This window comes from Lepisma saccharinum, chromosome 26 (genome assembly GCF_977018435.1).
Source record: "Lepisma saccharinum chromosome 26, izLepSacc3.1, whole genome shotgun sequence".
NCBI classification, from domain to species: Eukaryota; Metazoa; Arthropoda; class Insecta; order Zygentoma; family Lepismatidae; genus Lepisma; species Lepisma saccharinum.
Window position 1 is genome coordinate 57,259,120 of NC_139254.1, and position 25,450 is coordinate 57,284,569.

A 25,450-nucleotide genomic window follows, 5' to 3' on the forward strand; every position below is an offset into this window, starting at 1 on the left:
TCAACAAAACAACATTGTGCATAACGCTCATTAGGGCTTCTATACACATGTTCACGCCTGTGTGATGAACGTAGGTTGAATTTTGACTCATCGGAGAATAAAACCTTTTCCCACTGCTCCACATTCCAATGTAAGTGTTTTTTAGCAAATTCCGGTCTTCGCTTCCGATGACGTGCTAACAATCTGGGACCTGTAGCCGGCCTCCGAGATGATAAACCTCTTTAATTCAGTCTTCTACAAACTGTTCGTGAAGAAACCATATAATTGGATTCCGATATTGCTTTGCTGGCTTATCAGTTTTTATGCTGTTAATAACTTTAATAATACTGCTAATAACAATATAACCAGAGCAGGTGGTATACGTTAACTGTCCTTTCCATTCCTACCCTGGTGCTTACCTGAGGTGCAGTGTACAGGCGGAATCTCGCACCGCACGGAGCGTTCGCTGACCTCCGTCAAGTGCAGCTAGATGTTCAGCCTGTCCTAGCTTAAGACGAACACAGATGCTAAAGTTAGGGAAGTACAACTTACCACCTGACACGGGTACTTGGGAGACGGGAGAGACGAGTAGCAGGTTGACGCAGGCGGCTCCCGTTCCGTGGCCCATGAGAGTGACGCTGTTGGGATCTCCGCCGAACACCTCGATGTTCTCCTTTATCCAGTTCAGAGCCGCGATTTGGTCCAGAAGAGCAAAGTTCGTGACCGTGTTCTCCCTCACTCCTGGACGAAGGAAACCTTCAGAGAAAACACAAAGGGTTGAAGCTGGTAAAAACTGCGAGTTTCAAATCAAGAGACATGATCTTATATAATAATTCTACACTGAGACTGCACTTTTATAATTAGGTCTCATTTAGCGACTAATACATAACATCTAACTAGCATTTTACAACGATTATATAACATTTATATGCAATTTGGCGACTGATATTTAGCATTTAAGTCTAACTTGGAGGCTAACATATTGATATTTGCATGCCATTTGACGACTAATACTTAGCATTTAGGTGTCATTTAGCGACAAAAAGTATCTCACGTGATACTTAGCGACTAATACATAACATTTAAATGCCATTTAGCGAATAATATGTCACATATAGAGTAAAAGAAGGGATGTTCGCCATGCTGGGAATTTCGCCGTACTTGTGGTTTTTGTAATCGTAGTAGAAACTGTAGGTTGGAAACACTCACGGATGCCTGTAAAAAATCAAGTAACATGTGCCTTGTTTCCACTGAAAACTACAGTGTGGTGAGCGAACTAGCAAGCAAGCAGTACAGTTTGGAATGCGCAGTTGAGTCTACACAGAAGACAAAGAAAGGTGCCGAATTTCAATACTACGTTGGAAATTGTCATTTCGTGGCAGATAAGAATTATTTTTCTTCAAAGATTTGCTTTGGAAAGCGTGCATGTACAAGTAAACATAAGTTGTTTCCTTTCGACTATGCATTTGCATATGCGATCTTTCACACACAACTTGTTCACAATGCATATGGGCAATTAGGCCTAAAGGTAAAGGTAAAGTGTTCCCCTGTGCATAGCACCACGCCATGAAGGCGTATAGGGGGTGTGGGGGTAACGCCCCACACTTTCTTGATCCGGTCGTGAGTGGGGGTGATGTGATCAGCATCACGCCCCTAACCGCCTTTACCCCCCAGGGTTTCCCCCAGGTACCCATGTTATTCGACGCTGGGTGGGCGCCGGGGCCGCTTTCACCGTTAGAAAAGTTCCCGGATTTGAACCGGCCGGGGATCGAACCCGGGACCTTGAGCATGGTAGTCAGACGCGTTACCGACTGAGCCACCGCGGCCTATGTTTCTTAAACATGTTTGTATTATATCTTTTTAAGCAGCTTTGTATTGTCATTTGTAGGTCTTTTACACTTTGTTGTCTGACTTATTGACAACAACTTGGTACTTCATACACTTAAACTGACGATAAAATGATAAATAATATATATGGCGAATTTCCCAGCATGTGGCGGTAATTTCGCCACTTTTTCTCATTTTAGTATTTTTAATATTACGTCATAAGTATAAGTAACATAGTATTTATGTTATATTCCTCATAATCCACAATGACTACTTTTTGTATCGTATAAATTTTGTTCTTCTCCCCCAATTCGTTTAGAAGGAAAAAATGAAAATCATTTTGGTGGCGAACTTCCCCTCCTTTACCCTATGTGATACTTGGCGACTAATACATAACATTTAGATGACAATTAGCGACTAATATGTTACATATAAGTGACACTTAGTGACTAATACATAATATTTAAGTGACATTTAGCGACTAATATGCCACATTTATGTGATACTTAGCGACTAATACATAACATTTAAATTCCATTTAGCGACTAATATGTCACATTTATGTGATAAATAGCGACTAATACATAACATTTAGGTGCCATTTTGTGACTAATATATAACTTCTAGTTATTTGGCGACTGATATAGAACTTTAAGTGTAACTTGGAGGTGGCTAATACATTATATTTACGTTCGAATTAGTGACAAATACATAACACTTAGGTGACGTTTGGTGACAAATATATTTAACATGTAGGTGCCATTTTTCAACTAATATATAATAATTATGTGCCACTTAGGCACTAATAAATAACATTTAGGTATAATTTGCGGCATATATTTTGCTCTATCTTTTTCATTTTCTATTTAATCCTTTCCTTTCTATCATATTTTTTAGCCACTAACGTACTGATTTCCTTTTATATTTACAAATTCTAACATCTAAAATGTCTATTTACTCATAACCCTCAAAGTTTTCAATTTAATTAATTTGCTATATTTTTTCTCACCTTGTACTCTACAATTTGTTAACCAAATATGTTCTGCCTTCACTAGAACAGTTCAGGTCCGTTCTACTATATGTAACTAAAATATAAATTATGCAATAAATGGAAAAACAGGGATCAGTAAACATTCACGGAAAAGACGTCCAGGGTTTATTTTAATGTACATACCTGGGGATAGGCGCATACCTCCGAATGTATGCAGAGTGAGCTGGGCTTCTTCGAGAAGGGGGGGGGGCAAGCCCTTTTTTATTAGTATACATAATACATACAAGTAATTCGTGAAATTTGAGTATATGGGAAGATAGAAAAGGTGGGAGTAGCACGTGCATATCTAGAGATGGAATGTGACGTGGGATTTGCGTACATGTTCGAGGGATAAAATGTAATTTTCTACTTATTAACATTCCCTTCACTCTTATCCAATGTTAGAACTGGCAGTTATGTAGTTGTACATTACAGAGTGCAATAGGTACAGTGAGGGTGGGTAATAATCAGTGCTCGAAAAATTGTCTTCAAAGCTAGGCGCCAGGAAACCACCTACTAGCAATTGTGCATACTACAGTATGTTTCAAAAGTCGCGCAATCCAAACTTTCAAAATGTATATCATGAAAATCGTAAGAGATATTTACACCGGGTTTTCTGCACTACACTAATCCTGTAGGCTATCACTGGGTTCATCAATTTATGTTAGCATTTATCTAAATAAAAGCAATTACATTATTTAAAAAAAAAACATTGTTAATTTGCTGAAAACATCTGAGAACTGATTTTCAACAATAAATACCAAATCTTAAACAATTTGTGGGATCATTTGTTGGTGTTTTACTGGTTGTAAAACAGTTGCTTTGTGAGGTACAGCAGAGGCAGGGCATTTTTATTGGAAAACCTCTTGCACATGTGTGTAAGAATGTGTAGTGAAATAATCTTCAACAATGCACACGCACTGCTCCAATGAATACGCCATGCTGAATCAACCAGGCACTGTAGTGGCGAAGCGTGAGCGAAGAGAATTCAATGTAACCAGGGGCAGCCTAGGATTCTCTCAAGAGTCCAATTTCGGCACAAAATCTCGATTTTTAAGGTAGGCTAAATGTATATCGAATACTTAGACGCATCTTGCATGCGACTGTTGGCAACATTTCGACCTGCTAGTGTTGCCATATATGGGGATATGTCCCAAAAATGGCACTTTTCACTCAACCCATAAAATCGCCAGTCACAAATTCATCAAATGTTGCACATGACAAATATTTAGTTATTTATTTATTCAGAGTTTCAGATACAGTCTTATTTGGCCATTTTACACTATAACAACATAAAGTAGAAACAAAGATAACATAAGATAAAAACAATAACAAGATGGGATAGATTGTCGCTAATGACAGACTGACATGTCTCGTTACGTATTGTGGTTTTACTATGGAGCGTCTCAACCTTAGAAGTCAGTATGGGTTAAATGGAGCGCGGCGTTGCCAGATCAACAAACGGAGTCGCATCCAGTCGCTGTTAATCAATAATGATTGCGACAAATTTACTTCCTTAATATCGTAAAGGAAATCATCAAAATTCATGTATTTGATGCATTTTGAAAAAAAAAAAAAGATAGGTACGTCAAGATTTGCATGTAAATGTTTATATTTCGACGTAACTATTTACCATTTTACATTTGCATTATATGTGTAATACACGTCGCAACAATTGTTACTTCTTTTGTTGAATGTGGTATCCTTTACATAAAAAGAATTAAATAAAAGCAAAAACTAACATTAAGATATATTTTTTATGAAAAATAAAGCACTTCCTACGAACCGGGGCACTTGCCTGCAACTGAATTGTAACCTTGAATGGATTTGATACGCGAGACAGCCCGCATAAACAAACTACGATTGCGGAATAAATAACGGTGCTGTGGAGTAACAATGCATTCTAAAAATAACTTCAAACAATGGTCAACACTTTTCTCGCTTGGTCTGCACATGTATCGCTACAAACCGGAAAGTTTCTCGCTAACCAAGTTTCTCGTGTTACGGTCTGATTATTTGTACAAAATATCCAATGTATAAATAGTATATAACTCTCCTCGTAAGCAAATTAATTCACTCAGGCAAAGAATATCATATCTACAAACATCATAATTCCCGTAGAAAAAAAAACTGGCCAAGTTATTCAAGCGGTTTGATATTTATGACTTTTGAAGTATTTACTAGAAAAAAGTTAAGCGTTTTGCAAAATTGCATAATTATGAAAAATTCAGATCACATGAATTTATGACAGGTTATATAATGCCGTCAGTAAATAGAGTCTAAAAAACTCTACAGGATAATGATTTCACTGATTGAAATTTTTGACTTTTACATTTTGTAAATTTTGTAACATCGCCCAACTCAGCGGTGGTAGAGAAGTACAGAGCTATTGGCAAAACTCATGTATTAGAGAGAGAGGGGAGTACTCCATTTACTTCCATACTGACTTTTAAGGTTGAGACACTACGCAAAGTGTGTTATGGCTCAGCAAATATTTTTTACTGAACAGCGTGTATTTATTTATGATTCATATGTGTTAACTCAATCGGCACGTGAAGTTCACAGGCGATTTGAAACAAGATTTCCGGGTGTAAAAGTATCATGCGATTTTTATCTCTGGGGTAGATTAAAAATGTATACTATGCAAGTCAAATCCACACACCCTGCAAGAACTGAACGTAACATCCGCTAAGATACCAATATTAATCAACGGAAACTACAGCTTGTTATGGGTAACTTTATCAACAGGTGTCAAAAATGTGTGAACAACCAAGGCTGCCAGTTTCAGCACCCCTTGCATCGATAAGGAAATACATCAATCTTTCAACTAGTTGCGGAAACTTGCAAGCTTGATTCACTGACAATCTACGAGAGCGCCTCGATGGCCGATAGTGCAAACACCGACGCGGCGGTCTACGCTTGAATGGATCGCTCTGTATAATTTCATTACGATATCAATTAACGGAAATGATCTGTTTGCGTGGCAGCACGTAGCACGCATAATGCGACTTTCCTCGTGAAAGCTGCATGTCGCTAAAACTTCTGCAGGAAAAATCTCAATCTTTTGCTTTTTTTTTTCGGTCCGCCGGGTCAAGAAGCGATGGCAAAGAGGGGGATTTTCACGGTTTAGCTCCAGGACGAAGGGAGAAGCGGGGGAAGAGGGAATATATCATGCGAGGGAATATCATCTCTTGACAATTGGTCCGCTACTTACAGCTACAACCTCGAAACGGAGGAGGGAAAAAGTCGAGCCATTCTCAATCTTCCCGCTTTACGTTTTCGGGCCGACGCCCCCTCCTCTCCCCCTTGCCTGCCGCCAGATTCATGGCGGGCCAACCGGTCGTTTAGTTATGAATGATTCCATAAAGAATCGCAGAGAAAGGGGCAAGAAAATCAGGTTTTGGTAAGGGGTAAAAAAGGCGCTTTAGCACGTCCTGGTGCATCGCCTCGGAGGCAATGGCCGAGTCTTAACTTTATATTTTTCTTGAGGGGGAGGAGCGGGGGGGAGAAGGTAATTTGAGAAAATATGGCCATGTTGCAGGAAGTGAGTCTCCCTGACCCTTTCTCTCTTTGGTTCTTTTCAGCTGTCAGCGTTTTCCGGAAATTCCCTACCGAAAATAAAAAATACCCACTTTTTCCCTTTTCTTACCGTCCTTTAGGCTGAAAAGTCTACTCCCTAAGTAACTATACACTGTCCTGGCTATCTCTGGAACAAGGTCGCGCATAGCGGTAGAGAAGGGAGGATAAATCGAGTGGGCAGAGTGAAGCAGTACATGCTGTTGCGAAAGTTGGTAACCGCAGTTGATTTTCCCCTTCCATGCAATCCCGTTCCCACGTGTTCATTGGTGGAACCGTCTCGCGTCATTTGTTGCGCAGAGACGTGTTTTTCGTTCACTTGCTCAAGAGATAGCTGGGACACAGTGTATATATACTTTTTATAGGACACGGAAAAATTCCTAAAAAGCCATTTGAAAAGTACTAATTTTATAATAAACAAAGTGCACATTTTTAAAATATTTCTCTTTAAAAGGAAACCAAACCTATTTTATCATTGTCTAAGAAAATTTATTTCACCAAAAAAATTCCCTTCCTTAACAAAAAATCCCCTTTATAAAAATATCCCTGTTTTCTTATAAAAGTGTTTTTCTTTCTTTAATAGTGATCGTTGCTGGATGGCTGATGTACAAAACCACCCTCTCATAACGAGATATGGAGGGTTAAGAATGGTAGAATTGGTGTAAATTGAGTGGTTGTTTATTTAGCGTTTTGAAAATTTGATAGTTTCTCAGTTCCAAGTGTTCACATTTTACCTTAGTTTCTAAAGTTTCCCTCTTTCCCGCGATCTGTGTGAAATTGTCTCTAACTAGCAACACTGCAACCTTAACTTCTTCCCCTTATTTCGAAGCCGAAATACACGTATTTTGTTGAATCATTGTCGCCAGGAAATGCGTTTCGAGGAATGGATATCTTGTGGCACATACAAAGGTCAAACGATGAAGGAGCTATAACAGAGAACTGGAGAAGAAGGTAGAAAAGCATTCTAGCAGGGGAGAAGGTTTTTATACTTACCCAGAATTCCTAGGCGAAAGTTGAGTGTGACGACCACCACTTGACCGTAACTAGACAATACTGTCCCGTCGTACGGGTTCCCAGAGTTCCACTCGTAGGACTCTCCGTGGATGAAGACGATGACAGGATGTTTCCTCACTGTTCTGCAACCCTCTGGAATGGAAGAGACCAAAGTGTCAACAATTGTGAAGCTAAACATTTCTTGTTCAACATATATAACTAGTCTATTTTTGTTTGTTTTTCTAAGCCTTGCGTTAATCGCGACTATGAGGATGAATGAGGATCTGGGGTTTGGACAAACACATGGGCGTAACTTGGGATCAAACTTTGGGGAGCAGATTCGAACTTGGAGCTTAACTTTGGAGGAGCATAATCAAAGTCTTTTCTATTCCATAAACAATCCTTTGTTTCATATTATTAACCTATTTATTTGAGACCTAACCTAAATAACATACATTTGTTAAATCACAAAAAATACTAATTTATTTTCGTCCCAGGTCCCAGCAAGAAAGTACCATTAACTTGTTCATGGTATTAACATTTTGTGAAGAACAATTGTTCCCCTTGCCCCCGACAATTTACGCCTTTGGACAAACACAATTATACAGTTCTGAACATCAATAAGGCAAAGGTAAAGTTCCCTATGCATATAGCACCGTGCATTGAAGACAAATTTAAGGGATATCGGCAATTTTGGAGGTGATGTGATCAGCATCCGGCCGCCTTTACCTCCGAGGATTGCCCCAAGTGACCCATTGATTAGAGGGTGGGTGGACCCCAGAGCCGTTTTATGCGGTGGCAAGGCCGGGAAAAGTTCTGACCTTATATTACCCACTCCCGGTCTCTCGCTTGGCAGTCAGTAGTCTTAGCAGATATAACTAGTCTATTTTCTATTTCTGTTTTTAGTTACTTTAAGTCGGCTTTCTAACCTTTGCGTTAATCACGACTATGGAGGATCTGGCGATGGGACTAAAACATAGGCGTAACTTGGGACTTACTTCAGGGGCCATTTTGCACTTTGGCCTTAACTTAAGGAATCGAAATCAATTTATTTTCTATCCCAGGACTATTTTGTTAAGCAACTGCTGCATTTGTTAAATCTTAAAAATTACCAATTTCTCTCCGTCCCAGGTCCCAGGAGAAAAGTACCATTATCTTATACATTTTAATAAACTTTTGTTAAGGGGCAATTGCCCCCTTTGGCGCCGCAAATCACGCCTATTGACAAACACAGTGATAAAGTTCTGGAATCAATAAAAGACACTCAATTTTATCATCCTCCTAATCTTGTCTATGCGTGAATTGGCATGTGTCCACCACTCCAGATATTCTTGTAAAAAGTACGCCCCAAGTATTGTGTCGGTGCCTTATTTTAGATTCTACACAATTTCTCCCAAAATGTTTTGTCTTTGTCACTGATGCACAAACTTGAGGAAATGCTGAAAACTGAGCCCCGAGTTATTTCCCCCATGTAACATGTAGGGAAGGAAAGGTTGGGCGTTTCTGATGTTTTCCAGAGCAAATATTTGTCTATCGATGTCCAAAAGTGTACATAACTGGGAAACACACTGGACTTAAAGTACAATTACAGTGCTACCTAAACACCTCACATTGGTGCGAACCATTCGCACCACGTTTTTGAAGCGCAGACGAGTAAACCTGATCCTATGCGGCTTTTTGACGTTGGTACAAGCTACCACCAACGTCACATATCCACTCGCTTACGCCATTCTGCATTTTGAATTCCCATGGACTGTGCCTGGATAACGTGCCATACAATCTCAGCCTTCAGTAGGACTTCTCCGCTAATAGTGTGATTGTCTATACGGATGCTACTCCCTCTTCCATAGCGGCATTACTTGAAGATGTCACGGAACTATTTGTTTATGTCTGGGATGCTGTGTTTCCCATTTCTATGATGGAATTTCTTGCAGCCTGAAACGACGGGTGTGCCATGAGTCCACTTTATTGTACTTCTCTCATAATGTGTATAAACATAGCAAATTTTTATGTAAACATGTACCCACTGATAATAACAAAGCAGATGCTGGCAGTCGCAGACATCTGATTCGGGGACCTCAGCCAATGGCTGGCGGCGCTCCCGTCGCGTGAGTGCTCCCAGGAGCACTTGCGTGCCGTGGTAGCGCCGTCAGCAACGTTGCCACATGAAGGGAAATTTCCCTTTTGCAAGCACATTAGGACCGAAATTTTAGCCAAAAGGGGAAAGGGAATTTCGATGAAAAATACCACAATTGCAGGGAAATTTTAAGGTCATTTGACCACATTATTACAGATTATGGTAATCTCGAATTTCATATCTACATTTTTATGTTATTTATTTATTTTGCTATTCCTACTTGTTTCTGCTCCTTTAAGTTTATTATGCATTGCTTTTATACATATTTGGATAAATAATAACGATAATATCATGAGGATTAATGATTAAATGGATTCCTGACCAGGATTTAAACCTGGGACATGTGATCAGGAAGTGATGAAACTGAAATGTGAAAGAAATTTAAAATATGTTTTATTCAAACGAATAACGATTACAAAGGTATACTTAACTACATACTACTACTGCTTCCACCACCACCACTAATAATGCTACTACTACTACTACTACTATTAATTATTAGTATTATTATTATATAATTTATTTAGGTGAAGGGAAAAATTGCTGCTAAAAGGGAAATTTTGAAGCCTTGGAAAGGGAAATTGTGCCCCCATTTTTGTGGCAACACTGGCCATCAGTCGTGCTGTCGCCTCCGAGTCGGGTGTATGCGCTGAGCAGCTAAGAAGAATAGTCTATTACTTCCCATTGCACATATATTTAGTTTTGAAATTCTGAAGTGATACATTGCCGGTTGCAGATGGCAGCTATTACTCCGATGCACGTGGGTTAACTCCGTTTTTACTCGCCGATCTCGGAGGGTAAAGTTTACCCCCCCCCCTTTTACTACCAGCTTACCCGGCGTTTCTGTTGGTGAAACATATTCAGCCTACTCGTGGGTTCACCGGAAGATTGCTCGTACTCGTGGGTTAACCGTAAGATTGCTCTTACTCGCGGGTTAACCGTAAGATTGCTCTTACTCGCGGGTTAACCGTAAGATTTCTCTTACTCGCGGGTTAACCGTAATATTGCTCTTACTCGCGGGTTAACCGTAAGATTTCTCTTACTCGCAGGTTAACCGTAAGATTGCTCTTACTCGCGGGTTAACCGTAAGATTGTTCTTACTCGTGGCTTAACCGTAAGATTGCTCTTAGTCGCGGTTAACCGTAAGATTGCTCTTACTCGCGGGTTAACCGTAAGATTGCTCTTACTCGCGGGTTAACCGTAAGATTGTTCTTACTCGCGGGTTAACCGTAAGATTTCTCTTAATCGTGGTTTAACCGTAAGATTTCTCTTACTCGCGGGTTAACCGTAATATTGCTCTTACTCGCGGGTTAACCGTAAGATTTCTCTTACTCGCAGGTTAACCGTAATATTGCTCTTACTCGCGGGTTAACCGTAAGATTTCTCTTACTCGCAGGTTAACCGTAAGAATGTTCTTACTCGCGGGTTAACCGTAATATTGCTCTTACTCGCGGGTTAACCGTAAGATTGCTCTTAGTCGCGGTTAACCGTAAGATTGCTCTTACTCGCGGGTTAACCGTAAGATTGCTCTTACTTGCGGGTTAACCGTAAGATTGCTCTTAGTCGCGGGTTAATCGTAAGATTGCTCTTAGTCGCGGGTTAACCGTAAGATTGTTCTTACTCGCGGGTTAACCGTAAGATTGTTCTTACTCGCGGGTTAACCGTAAGATTTCTCTTACTCGTGGCTTAACCGTAAGATTTCTCTTACTCGCGGGTTAACCGTAAGATTGCTCTTACTCGCGTGTTAACCGTAATATTGTTCTTACTCGCGGGTTAACCGTAAGATTTCTCTTACTCGCGGGTTAACTGTAAGATTGCTCTTAGTCGCGGGTTAACCGTAAGATTGCTCTTAGTCGCGGGTTAACCGTAAGATTGCTCTTACTCGCGAGTAAATCGACGTTGGTGCAAACGGACATCAGTGGCTTTGATTTCTCACCAAAATTGGAGAGAAGGGATTTCTCCTTAGCGCTGATGATCATCATTTCAGGTGGTTACTAGCTAGGGTTGAAAGTTGTAAACTTCATAACCTATCGCGGCCCGGTACCGAGCACCTTCCCACTGGCTGAGAAACACTGTTCTGGAGCACCTATTCTGAAACTTTTGAAGTTAGGGTGACTTGGAGTTACTTTGAAAGTAACTTGTGAAAGTAATGAAAAAACCAGCTAGCTAATGAATGAAAGCAAAGAGGACACACAGTATGAAGGGTTCTCTTAATTTCCCGCCAGGCTGATCTCTTTATCTTCATGTCGTCAGCATCCCTTTTCCTTCGTCGATGCCTTTTTGTTTCTTCTCGGGAGGTGCCAGTCGCAGGACGGGCATTCTGATGATACAGCACCTCCGCAAACACCGGGGGGATAAGCCACGTGAAAGATGGTCCTTGAGCCCCCTAATAGCACTAATTAAGCTTAACTTTTACTCTGGGGAGGGGGAGGAAAGCGATGGGAGGGAAGGGGGAATCATCTCCAGCATAACAGGGATGATCACCCTAAAAAGAGAAAGAAGGGAGGGGTATATAAAGAAAGGCATCGCCATTCGGCATTCATTCAAAGTAGACATTACCGTCACTTTTACGAAACTGGACGTGAAGTGAAGATGCTTAGAGTGGATATTCTGGAGGGAAAGAAATATTGTAATTCCTTTTAAGAGAGAGAAGTCAAACTTGTCTAAAATATTATTCAGAGAAAATCTCTGCATCTTTACACTCCACATCTTTCATTTTAGATTTGAATTTAGTTATTTAACGTCGCTTTTCTATCATTTCTCTTAATCGCAGCGATGATGATTATTTATTATTTAATCATTTATGCTCATATATATTCTGCTGACGAACAGCTAACTTGCCTTAGTACAGCAGAACGTGCAAGTAAACTTACATTACAAATTTACAATATTTGATAATGACATAACACCTAAAATGTATTACTATGGACATTGAATTTTCGCGATGCGCGATATCGCGAAATGTGAAAAAAAGATACAATTTTGAATATTCTGCACGTAACTACACCCCCAATGATGAAACATGCGTGAGTTTTATTCGCGACGTAATGCGAAATGTGTGCTTTTCCACGAAATGAACGCTCTTTCGCGAAATAAGCGTGAAATATCATCAAATTAAGTAGAAAAGACGCAAAAACCGGCAATCGAGGTTGTGAGCGCAAACTGTCGATTTGTAACGAAACGTTTGCCTAAAGTTTCCTACCACTTGCAGCTGAAGAACGTTTTATCTTCGATCACATCAGGAAGACGCTGCAAATTGGGATTTCCCATGCACATAATCTCAGTTCGAAAACTTCGCTCCCTGTCAAGCTGCATTCCTTTCTTCCCCCAAATGTCTACTCAACTTCCAGTTTCATTGAACTTGCTAGCTGTAGCAGCGATAAGATTAGTCTGTTCCCGCACATCAAGGGAAACAATGGTGTCATTCGTGTTCAGTCATGAATGAATTTTGTTTATCATCATGTGATTTTCAACATGTGTTTGTGTATGTGCAGAAGTGATTATTTTATTTGTTGGACAGCAAGGATATCCTTTAAATACATACAATGAATAAATCACTTGAGATATGCAAATTAGAAATGAAGTGATTTTGTGTTGATGTTTTCTTTCTGGTTGGACAGCTAAGTACTTGTGTATGTGTACAGTACATAAAAATTAAGTAGTTTATCAATTTATAGCTCTTTTGTATGTTGTTTCCTCTCATGATGAAAAAGTGTGTGACAATTTTTTTTCCACCGCTGGTATATACCGCTGATCTATCATTTTATTTACAGCTCTCCTCAGTTTTTATTTACCATAAATTTGTCTCCTTATGTATTACTAATTAACATTAATCAATCAACAAATGATGAGTGATGATATGATGAAAGTGACGAAGTGGTACTCGCAAACAACACCCCCTACCTAGGACTGGATTCGAACTCGTGACCCCTGGTGTCATAGCGCGCTGTGCAAAACACTCCGCCAAGAGAGTTGGCAAACATTTTTTTCATTTTTGAACAGACATCAGACGGTTTTGTGTCGTATGTACATTTAGGGAAGCACATGGTAGACAGTGTTGCCAATTATTGCAACAGAGCAATTGTCATAGTCTGCTAAGCAGTGCTTTAGACACAAACTTTTCACATGGTACACACTAAATTTCGTGAAACATCAGTGGAGAACATGTTTCCATTGACTTTAGGGCTGCTCTTAATATGTTCCTGGCAACTAATTCCATGCTCGTGTCCACTGAGGTCTCCTAAATAAGTGATTTGAGATATCCCCAGAGAAAGAATGAAGTGAATGTAGGTCGGGTGACCCCACAGGCCAAGGAATATAAGCTCTATTTAATTCCAGGAAGCAAGAAATGTAACATCCAAATGGTTGCAGCACTGAAGTGATGCTGTGATCCGTAGCTATGTATGTTGGCATCTCCGTTCATAGGCTCCCTATCTCCAAAAGTCCACTGGTGCATCACCTATTTCCTGTTTCCTTTTTGCACGTTTTTTCTGAACCACCCTGTATATATCTTTGTACGTGTGTTTAAATATTAACCTTGCAGCATCTCATGTGTGAATCATGAGCCAGGTTTGATCTCTCTCTTTCTCTCTCTCTCTCTCTCTCTCTCTCTCTCTCTCTCTCTCTCTCTCTCTCTCTTTCATTCTTTCTTCACTGGGTCACAATTCTCTATTGCAATGCCATTTGAAATCATGATTTGGTACTTCATGCTGATGTCTTTTAAATCTTTGATATATTTTCGAAAAGGCTCATAAAGTGAATATAATATTATTTTAATGAAGACATCGACAGTATGCTAACAATTTGTACTGGATTGAACAACCATGTGGGCGATCAAAATGTCCCTAGAGTGGTAGTAAATATTGAATACCAACATGGTGGAATATAATTTTCAAATGAAATCGCCATCACGTTATGTATCAAAAATAAAAGACTTGTACACTGGAATGTCATGGATAGATTGTTCTTGTACAATGCTACAGTGTATCCACCTTTGATGAACTCGAGTTGTACCAAAGGCTATCAAAGATTAAGTTATTGATTCGATGATAAAATATGCTTTCTTTCAAGGAGCCTGTTCGATACTCTGTGGTGGCACATTGCGAAGAGGTTTGGATAACACTTTAAACTGTAGGCCCAGTCGCAATTAGCCTATCTGTGCATAAAGTGGACTTAAAAACAACAAATCCGTCAATCCATCAAGGATTTCAATTTGAATTTAAAATTTTGGTTACGTCAGCACTTAGGCTATTTTGCACCCGTCACATTACACGGGTTCCAGCCCCCTAAAATAGCATAACTGTAATGCCGTGTTTTAACTAAAATGTTAAAACATTCTGACTGGTTAAAAGCTGAGGCCTTTAAGAGTGGCCGTTAGGCACCCAGCACACAAAACACAGGACAACACACAGAATTATACTGGCCATGGAGCCAGTCGCCAGAGCTTCGTTAGTCTGCAAAATGCAGTCCAGGGTCACCCCTTACACCCCAATCCATCAAGAAGGCTTGTCCGTAATTGCTTCATCAGCACATTCTTTAAGTATCTCCCCGATGGCGTAATGGTAACGCCGTCGCCTTGTAATCAAAAGGTCCCGAATTCGATACCCGGTTGAGGCATAGCTATAGTGGTTCGGAACGCATTTTAAACTATAGGTTCAGTTCCAATTAGCCCTTATGTGCATAAAGTGGACTTAAAAACGCAATTCAAGCAAACAAGCACATTCCTACAGCTCCGTTAATACGCATTTAAGGTAGTGTGATTACGGGACACTTATATTTATAATTGTTCATGGATGTAGGTTATGTAGCAATACGAAAAATTGGAGCAGTTTAAGTTGCTATAGTAGTGTAATTGATGCTACAACCAGCACCACTTACAAGTGTACAAATGATGAGCTCATATAATTAAACAGCCCGATTTGCCCACACTTAAAATTATGCCAAGATGCCCTTATTCCCTAATTCTTCAAGTGTGATATGCTCTTAATTCTAAGAATTTTGAATCCTAGTGTACAAATGATGACCCCCCTCAGATTGATTTGCCTACACTTATAAAAGGCACTTCTGTGAGATTGTTGTCCATAAATTTGTTAAAAATATGCCCCTCTTGATATTTTTTTTGCCCACACCTAAAACTAGGTCAAACGTATTAACACACACCCACACCCACCCACACCCACCCACCCACATACACCCACAAGTAGTGGGTTTTGTGGTACGGACAGGACGAGAAAGTACGAGCCCCCCTCAAGCAGCTTTGCTACACTTAAACAGGCTCAACATGTCCATATGAGCTTTTTGAGCAAGTGTGGAACTCTTGCCTAATCCAAGATTTTTGTAAAAATGCCCTCGGGAATTTTTCAGAAAGTACGAGCTCTTCAGATTGATTTGTACATACTTACAAAAGTTGCATCAGCCAGATTTTTGTTCATAAATTTGTCAATTTTTGACCATACCAGAAATTAAGCTTATAGTATGTTTTTTTGTCAAAATCCCAGGAATCTTGAATTGATATCTATTGGGTTCTGAGACCGAGTGGAGTGTGGTGTATTGCCTTGTAATCAAAAGGTTCGGGTTTGAGTCCTCATAAAATCTGATGGCAAAATGTTAATATTGTTGTTTTGTAAACAAGGGGCTTTGGGTTCGAGTCCTGATAGATGTGGCATTCTATACGTGAGATTTTGAGCTAGTTGATAGCTCCCAGATCTTAAATTTGGTATAACAGAGCAAAATTATTCTCTATTAAGAATCGCCAGAGTTTTGTTATCTGGGAGCTCAACAATACGGGGCAAAACTGCATAATCAATACATTAGAATGGAGGTCAAGTAAACATTGCATGCTTTTTCTAATCTTTTGATCAATCCCATGTTTCGGCCAACAATTAATTATGCATGGCCGGGGGTTGTATGCCAACAGATATAATCTATACTGCGTCTTTTCAGAGTTATTCATCGTCATTAGATTATATCTGTTGATATTACCTCTATTGTGCCTTTTCCGAGGGAAATTACATGTCATTTGTCATGGAACTCAAAGAGAAATTCTTATCTATACTATGTACTCTTTCAGGGACCATCCATCATATTGAGGAATTGTCTTCTGGATATTGTTATTGCAAACTGAATTGCATTTAGGCTTGGTCTTGTTGTACATAAGTCTGTAACTTATAGAATAATTATTGCAATATTTCTGTATTTCTTTTGTATTTTGGATAGGTATCTGCTACGAACAGAGGTGGTATAAAATGGGTAGGTAACTGACGGTAAAGTATTGTTTTATATCCAAAGGGTTTCTGTGTTTAAATCGTGTTTCTAGTTCGAGTTGCTGTTTTAAGTCTATTTTATGCACAGTAAGGCTAATCGGGACTGGCCCTACAGTTTTAAAGTGGGATCCAAACTACTTGTGCCTCTACCGGGTATCGAACCCGGGACCTCTTGATTACGAGGCATGGGGGGGAGCCATGGGGGAAGCCCTGAATCGTGCTTCTAGAACTGCTCTGTGACTCTCTCATTTCTCACATCATAAATATATGATTTTTCACCTATGAGAATGACACTGCATATGGTGTCTTCAGGTAATGCCTCGTGGAATTCACAGATAATTTTAATGTTTGTTCTGTCATTAACCACAACTTGTTTTCTTTTTGAAGTGTTGATGACAAACATGGGTCTCTGTGTTTTGAATTCATCTGGTGTGTAGTACAGGTCAGTATTGCCAGTAGTGACGCGCTTGAAGGAAGAAAAAGCTTCATATAATTTAAGAAAATCATCCTTGGAAATGTCTAAATTATAATTTTCTCTAGGAAAAAACTCATTTCTGCCATTTTTAAGATATATGTTCTTGATGTTGCAGTTATCAAATCTACTTGAATTTTTTTCCTGATTATTGTGTCTCCCGGTCTGAAACAGTACCACCACGAAATCAGGCATGTCAAATTGAATACTGGAGAATGAATTTGTGGCATCAAACTCATAATAAGTGCCAGATGCGGGCTTCTGTACGCATTGATATGTGTAAAATTGCAGAGGAATCTGTGGATTTTTTACTATATCTGCTTTGTGTTTAAGAGCGTAACTGGCCTCATATTCAACAACTGGGATTCTTAGCTCCATAGTCTGAATAATGCATTTTCCTGCATCAGGTAAGGTATTAGGCAAAGCTTCCCCTGTAGAGTTTAATGTGCTGTACCTCATCAAAGCATTGTTATCATTTGCAGCTCTTCTAAATGCAATTCTTAACCCGCCTTTCCACATAATTTCTTTGTAATCCGAGAAGAATCCTGGCAACAGGCGCATCGGGAACAGCACTGTGTGATTTTTAGATAATATCTTATCACCAGCTTCAAATCCACCTATTTGGTAGTATGAAGCCTCGGTTTTGGATAATTTTAGTGTGGCCAAAGCCGTGGAGGTAATACCGGGATAATCTATTCTGTTTATAACAACGCCATGCTTTCTGATCTCAATTTCAGAGAACAGATGCGGCACAAAATTGTCTACAAGTCTTATGTTTGAATTTGCCGGATAATCTGTTCCATCCAGCTTTACAACATCAAATTTGATGTATAGATCTGCTCTGTGGGGGTGTATAAATCCATCCCCTACATCAAGATCAACCTCAATTTCTGTGTTGGGTTGATTTAAATTTGCAAATGTCCTCCTGTTTGGAGGGAATGATTGTAGCTCATAACTCTCAATATTTTCCATTGTATGTATTTTTATTTAAATGTTAATCTCTATGATAGCAGTTGTTGTGGCTCCAGCAAAATCAACTAATTCTTCTTTTTCATTAGTGACCATCAATTCAATGTAATCTATTCTATTATGGCACACAGGAAAATATAATGTTGGGGATGGATTGTAGATGATGGGCTCCATGAATTCGGAATTAGGTTTGAATGTTGCGATGATGCCGGTTTGTTTGTGAGTGCCTATGCCATTTGATTTGGTGATCATACCCTCAGCCACATTACAGTGAATATTCAGAGTCTCTATGGCTAAGAATTTAGGTATATTCATAGCAGTGTGTTTGATGGCCGGTTCAAGTTTCGTGTTGTTCTCAAAGCCTAACAGCTCTCCTATAGTACCCAGATGCACTGTTTCTGTAGCAGATACAATCTCTACTCTGTGAGTGACAGAATTTTGACTTAACACTACACCTCTGGGTAATTGAGCATTTAGAGTGGATAGATTATATTGCCCTGGAGTGATGACAATTTTTTGATCCCCTACTGCAATTGTGTTGTTGTGGTGTGTAATATTAGGTATCAAGTACATGCCGTAAAATGCTCTGAGAGCTATTGTTTTGGGATACACTATGTCATCATGTAATTTGAGTTTCAATATTGAATTTTGGCTGGTGAGATGGAATACCCCCATGATGTTTCAGATACCACAAGGCCTTTTGAAAATTTTCAATTGATGGTTTATTTATTTGGGACATATATCTAAGAACAGATAAACACAAATGTCCACAATTAACATCTTTGAAGTTTTGAACACGGGCATTATTGTAATAAAGATTAGCTGATTTTAGATATTTTACTAAATTTTCAGGTGGATCACCTCCAAATGAATCAAACACAAATGTCTCATTGTTTAAATATTTAAGATAACAGATCCAGTGAGTGCCCTGATTTTTGTACTCATCCAAATTAACAATGCCACACTCTTTGTTGAGTGGTTGTTCCGGTAAAGAATCAGACATGTACACACCTCTAAAGTGTTTGATGCCCAGTGGCTTGATTAAAGCTTCAATATCTTGGTTTGTAAGCGGCTCTTCTTTTTTTTAAACTTATTCATGGCTCTCTTAACACCTTTGCCTTTTTTCTCCATGGCCAGGTTATGGCGCTTCTGCTCATCTAATTCTGCCCTATTTTTCTTGGCATCTATTACTGTTTTTGCTATGGCAGCTGATCCCCCAGCCAAGCTCCCAACAGCCCCGAGAGCAGCTAAGATGGCCGGGATAGTAAATATGAAACCCCCTGTATGCAATTTTTTTCTTGATTGCTGTAATTTTTTTAATTGGGGGGTACTAAGCAACAATTTCATACCATGGCCCTTTGCAAGACAAGAGCTTTTTTTCTTGCGCTGCTTTTTGGTTAAAAGACTATCAATAGTTTTAAGAGATTTGAGACCTGCATAAGGTATTTGATACATAACACCCTTGGCCTTCATTGTAGGTTTATTATATACATGTTCACAACCCCCACCCCAGTTTTTGTTTGGTACTCATAGCTATGGTGGTCCCCAACGCTGCTATTCTCTCACTCAAAGATGCATCTTTGCTTACAAATCTACCAAATGCAGCCTCTTCTAATTTCTTGTCTGCAACATGTCTCTTGTCAAGATCAGTATGTGTATTGTATGCTATGTCATGGTCTCTACAAGCAGCATCTAGGGGATTTACACCAGGATCACCTCTGTTTAATCTATGATCCAATTTTGTGCCTGGACCACAATACTGATAGCCTGGAATGTGTAGTTCAAATGGCAACTTGTTTATAATGTCATTAACCAACCCCCGACCCTCAGAAATATTCCAAAATTTGGGGGGTAGAGTATTAATAATTTTTATGAGATATCCAATCCCCTTAGGGTCATTCACTATAAAATTAGACAATTTTGTGCTTATCATGTCCATAATTCCAACCTTTTCATTGTAAAAATTGTGGTTCCCAGCATTTTCCTCCCCAGCTATCACCAGCAACCTATCTACAAGTTTCCTGACATCATCAACCCAGACAAATTCTTTAGGCAGGGTGTTGTATTGTTTGATTCCACTGCCAGTCTTGATCTGTGACCATATGGGCTTGATTAAATTATTGTATTTTGCTCCACTGCTCGACTTGACTCTTTTTTGTGTGGGATCATTGTTCTGGTATAGAGCATCTGATTTTATTAATATTTCTTTGTAATGTTCATAATCTTGCTCTGTATAGCTGCCAGGCCTTTTCCTAGTCATCAGTTCCCACAATCCAGGTGTGCCGGGATACTTAACAAAACCACCTTTTTCTCCGAGACGAGATTCTGAATATACAATTATATCATCTCCCATAAATGTTACTCTGAAATTGCCAATTCTATGAATGATGCTGCCGTCAAGCTCTGTGTCAGCATATAAGCCAAAAACCTCATCTTTGTTGTCTTTAGGTGTGCTTAAATATTTTTGAGCAAGAAGACCCAATTCAATTGGATCCTGAGAAGCTTCAATTCTTCTAGGAGCAACAGGACTAGGTGTATGAATACTGGAAAGTGGGGTGAATGGATAATCTAATATGTTCCTTGCAGCTACAGGCACAAGCTCTGTGATCAAATCTTGATTTTGCTCTGTAACAGTTTTGATATTCTTACCTAAATTATTAATAGCATCAATTACAGGCTGTTCTGTTTGTTTGTGTTTTTCATAAATTCCTCGGTTCTCTGATTTCCATCCCTTGAATCTTTTTACAAGATAATCTCTTAACTTAAGATCATCAATGACTGGTCGTTTCATGGTTATTTATATACGTCTCAACGTCTAGAAAATCGTTGATTTTATTTCTGTATTTGCCGCTATTAGGTGTTCTTGTCATATCAATTGTGACAAACCCATAACTGTCCTGGTTCCAGCACCTGCTGCAAAATTTAGAAAAGTCATTGTAGCTCAAGTCCCCACCTACATATTCATCATGTATGTGTTTGAGGTTGGTATGATCTTGATGAAACACACATATAAAATTGCTGTTGTCTCGGATCAGCTGCTTCGGAATTTTAGAAAAAGTCTGTGCCAGGTAGAAGCAATCAATGTTTTTGTGCCGCCCCTGTGTAAAGAAATTTCTAACCTTGTTTTGATTATCCAGTATAATATCATCAAACACAACAACAGAATTATCGAGACATTCTTGAAGTGGCTTAACATCTGATTCAAAAGTGGCTATATCCAATCCATCATATAGCTTCATCAGCTGCTGATATTTTAATTGTTCCAAGCTCTTAGAGAAGACATACAAGTGCCTGTTTTTCCAGTCTAACCAGTTGGGGGCCAATAAAAAATTATCAACCATTAGTGTAGTTTTGCCACAAGCAGATGGCCCAACAATAAGACACCTAATATTATCAGGCAGCAAGTTGCCATTTCTCTTATTCTGTTGTTCAGGTTCTGGCAGCCTTTTTATAACATCCCAGGTGCTCATATTATCACTTTGTCTGCATCGATCCAGCTGTTTTCCGGATGACCCAGCCATTTGACAAGTAACTTGTTGCCTTTTCTGCGGATGATTTTTTCTATGAGATATGTGTCAGGCTGTTTAGTTTTGCTGAGCTCTTGTTCATAGAACCTGCCTTTGAGAATTTCTCCTCGGTGATCTTTTATTATATATGTGTTAAGAGTCCCAGGTTTAACTTGAACCACTGTAAATAATTCGGTGCTCCAGTTTCTTGTAAAGCCTCTCTTGAATAAGTGCTTATATTTGCTGATTCTTACTTGATCACCCACCCTGAATTTGGCTTTTCTTGTTGTTGGATGGTATCTAGGATAATAAACAGTGCTGATCAATTTTTGCTCATCAGATGAAGTTACTTCAGAGGGTTTCATGTTGATTGTGGAATGGACAGAGTTGTTATATTTATGTAGAAGTTCTGGAAGAATATTAATCCATTTATAATTACCTTGAAGTGTAAATTGTTTATACATAAGATTTTTTAGAGTTCTGTTGAATCTCTCTACAATTGAGGCTTTGAGATCACTGTAACTCGAGTAATGTTTTATTGCCTGGCTTTTAATAAATTGTTGAAACACTGAATTATAGAATTCTTTGCCATTATCTGTTTGCAAATAGCGCGGTGATCTTCCTGAATGATTGATGATTGTCCTGAGGGCTTCTGTAACATATTTTCCAGTCTTGGATTTGAGTGGCACAGCCCAGGCAAATTTTGAAAATGTGTCTATCACAGTGAGTAGATACTTGTAGCCCTTGTTGATTTTGTCTAAGTTTTTCAACTGCCCACTTGACAACTCAATCAAGTCGCTCTGCCATAAATCATCTATGCCCTTTGTGACTACTGGGAGTCTCTTAAAATTATGCCTGGCTTGTCTGTGTAATTCATCAACTATAATTTGTCTAGACATAATATGAAAACAAGAATATTGCAACTATGGGGTGTTCAGCAGCTGATACTGCAGGATTTTCTAAATATAATTTGTCTCCTATTTGTATATTAAATTCCAGAGAGCCATCATCTTCAGCATAGGCTGTTTCTAATGTATTGGGATCTGTAAAATCCTCTAACTCTACACTGGTGATTTTTACTTTGTTATCAGCATTTGTTATTGATAAGGTGGGGTAGTGGTGTGCCTGTGGCTGATGCCAATATTTGATCTTGATTGGTCTCAATGTGCCCCCAACAAAAAACTGGTAATAAAATTGTGCAGGGGACAGCATATATATTTTGCCACCTGGTGTAAATGGTGAATCATATTCTTTGTTGGGGATGCTGTACAATTCAAGAATTACTGAATGTTTTGGATTCTCGATTATGCCTGTTATTTCTTTTTCTGCTGTAAGCAATCTACTTGTTACAGATTCAAGGTGCTCATTGATGGTCCTAACAACATCATCGTGGCCTGGCTTAATTTTTATGTCCACAATAAGTTTCTTGTATTGTTGCACAATCTCTTGAAGCTGGGTGGCAAAAACAGACAGGGCATTTGCTTGATTGGATTCCATGGTCCCTAGCTGCTGCTTGATATTAGCTACAATTTGTTGCAAATTTTCAACAACTGCCAATTTTGAATTTTGAGCAGTAAGATCATGGACCTGTCTTCTGATATCCTCAAACAGGGCATGCAATTCATTAATATGTTGATTGGTTGGTAGAGTGGCCACTGTCTGAGTGAGTTGTTTGATCTCTGCTTGGATATTCTTGATATCTTCTGATTTCAATATTCTATTCACAGCTCTCTTAATATTTTTAAGTTCCTGTGATGTAGGAAGATTTGATACTGTATTTTGTAAAAATTCAAGTGCCAATTTCATATTATTTAATTCAGAAGCATCAGCCACATTTTGCATAGCATTTTGGAGCAGGGCTATATCTGCCTGAGTGGGTGTGGATCGTTGTAAAATTTCAAGTTTTGTTTGAATATCATCGATCAAGTGATGAAAATGTGATAGTTCAGATTCAGTGTTGAGGTTTTCAAGCTTTGTGATTTGTTGCTGGACACTGACAAGAGTGTCTACAATCCCAGGCAGGCGAGTTTCTTGTACATTTGCCAAATCACTTTGCACTGCTGCTATTGTACCTTCAAGATGGGTTATGGTACTTTGAATTTTTCCAAAATCTTCATATGTTTCAAGTTGCAGCTTAATATTTGCTACACTCCGAGTTATTGCATTCAAAGCATCAGAAGATGGCAAGTTGTTCATAAAATTTTCAAGCGTCTCAATTTTTTCTTTAACCTCGGCTATGGCATTGTGCAGAGGGTCCAGATTAGGTATCTGGAGTGACTGAATCTGTTCTTTCAGAGTGGAAATCACTAGATCAAAATCTTCCTGTGATTTTATGCTTTTGACAATTGTTTGGAGCTGTGCCTGGACATTATTTATCTGCTCTTCCAATTGCTGTTTCAATTGCTCGGAATTGGTGGCCTGGGTCTTAAATTTGGCTTGAAGAGCTGCTACAGCTTCTTCTAAACTTTGAAAATTATCTAATGTTGCCAGATCAGTATATTTCTGAAGCATCACTTTGAGTTCAGAATCAATTTTAAGAAGAGGGTCCATGCATTGTGATTGTAAATTTGTAATTTCTAATTGAAGACTGGCATTGAGTGTGGTTTGTAAAGCTTGTAAATCACTTCTTAATTTCTTGACTCTGACATCAAGCATCAGAATCTCATCACTGTGATCTTCATGTCTTGTGTGGCCAAATATATCATTAGGCATTTTGTTTTAATAGTTATTTATTATAGAGTATCTGATTCTTAATTCTATAAAAAAAGGTATAAGCTTGTCATAGGATCCAGGGACCTCAATATATAAGCAGTCACCAGCAGAAACAGTATATACAGTGCCAGAAACCATGTTTGAGTGCTTAATTCTATAAATATTTCTCCCTACTGAAATCTTGACATCACCCTCAGGGGTTGTAATAAATTGCAATTGCCCACCTACAGGTAATTGGTAATGATTTAAATTATTGTTAAATATGTACAATGTTTTACCTGTTTCTTCATCAACATCTGTAAGTATGCTGTTCAGATGAATAATTAACAAGCCACTCAGTTTAGACAGCATATCAGGAGAGGGTTGTGGTGTGGGCAGGTCCATAATAGCCTGTTTTTTGAACCCAAATAAGTTCATAGGCATGTTTATTTATTTCAAATCATGCTCTGTAATTGGGCATTGATTCCCATTTTTCAAATCACAATGCCCCCAAGGTAAAGTATGCATGCCGCATGATAAAATGCATCTCTTGTCATCATGTGGGTCCAGAGCCACTTTTGTTACAATATTTGAAGTCAATAAGTGATTCTCACTCTGAATTCTATTTTCTGATGTTCTAATTGAATTCTGTGATTTGATGCAATTTTTATAATCTTCAAATACAAGCTCTTTTTCCACAGTAACTCTGCCAATGCCCTTGGCCTTTTTGACAACAGCACTACATGTTTTAAAACTGTACATCTTGGCACTTAACCCAGCAAATTCCACAATAACATCGCCAAGTGTCTCATCTTTTAACTTGCCAGGCACCTTTTTGTTGTGGTGTTGTTGAATCTTTGTATGTTCACTGGTATCAAAGTATTGAAACAATTCAGGCTGTGACATATCTTGATAAACATCTTCTGTTTGAATTTCAAGAATAAAACTATCCGTGTCCATGTACAATAATTTTACACGATCACCATAAAAAGGTTTCAGCACATCATA

The 25,450-nt window shown here is 38.9% G+C and overlaps 1 protein-coding gene across 1 annotated transcript in view; it reads right to left on the reverse strand.

The window, feature by feature from the left end:
• Window positions 1–25,450, reverse strand: part of LOC145979755 (neuroligin-4, X-linked-like) — a 453,446-nt gene that overhangs the window by 116,082 nt on the left and 311,914 nt on the right. The window contains exons 2-3 of the mRNA XM_083112741.1: window positions 7,406–7,558; window positions 532–735 (exon numbers count right to left, since the gene is read on the reverse strand). Of these exons, the coding sequence (XP_082968867.1) occupies window positions 532–735; window positions 7,406–7,558 (357 nt within the window). The remainder of the gene's footprint in view (window positions 1–531; window positions 736–7,405; window positions 7,559–25,450) is intronic.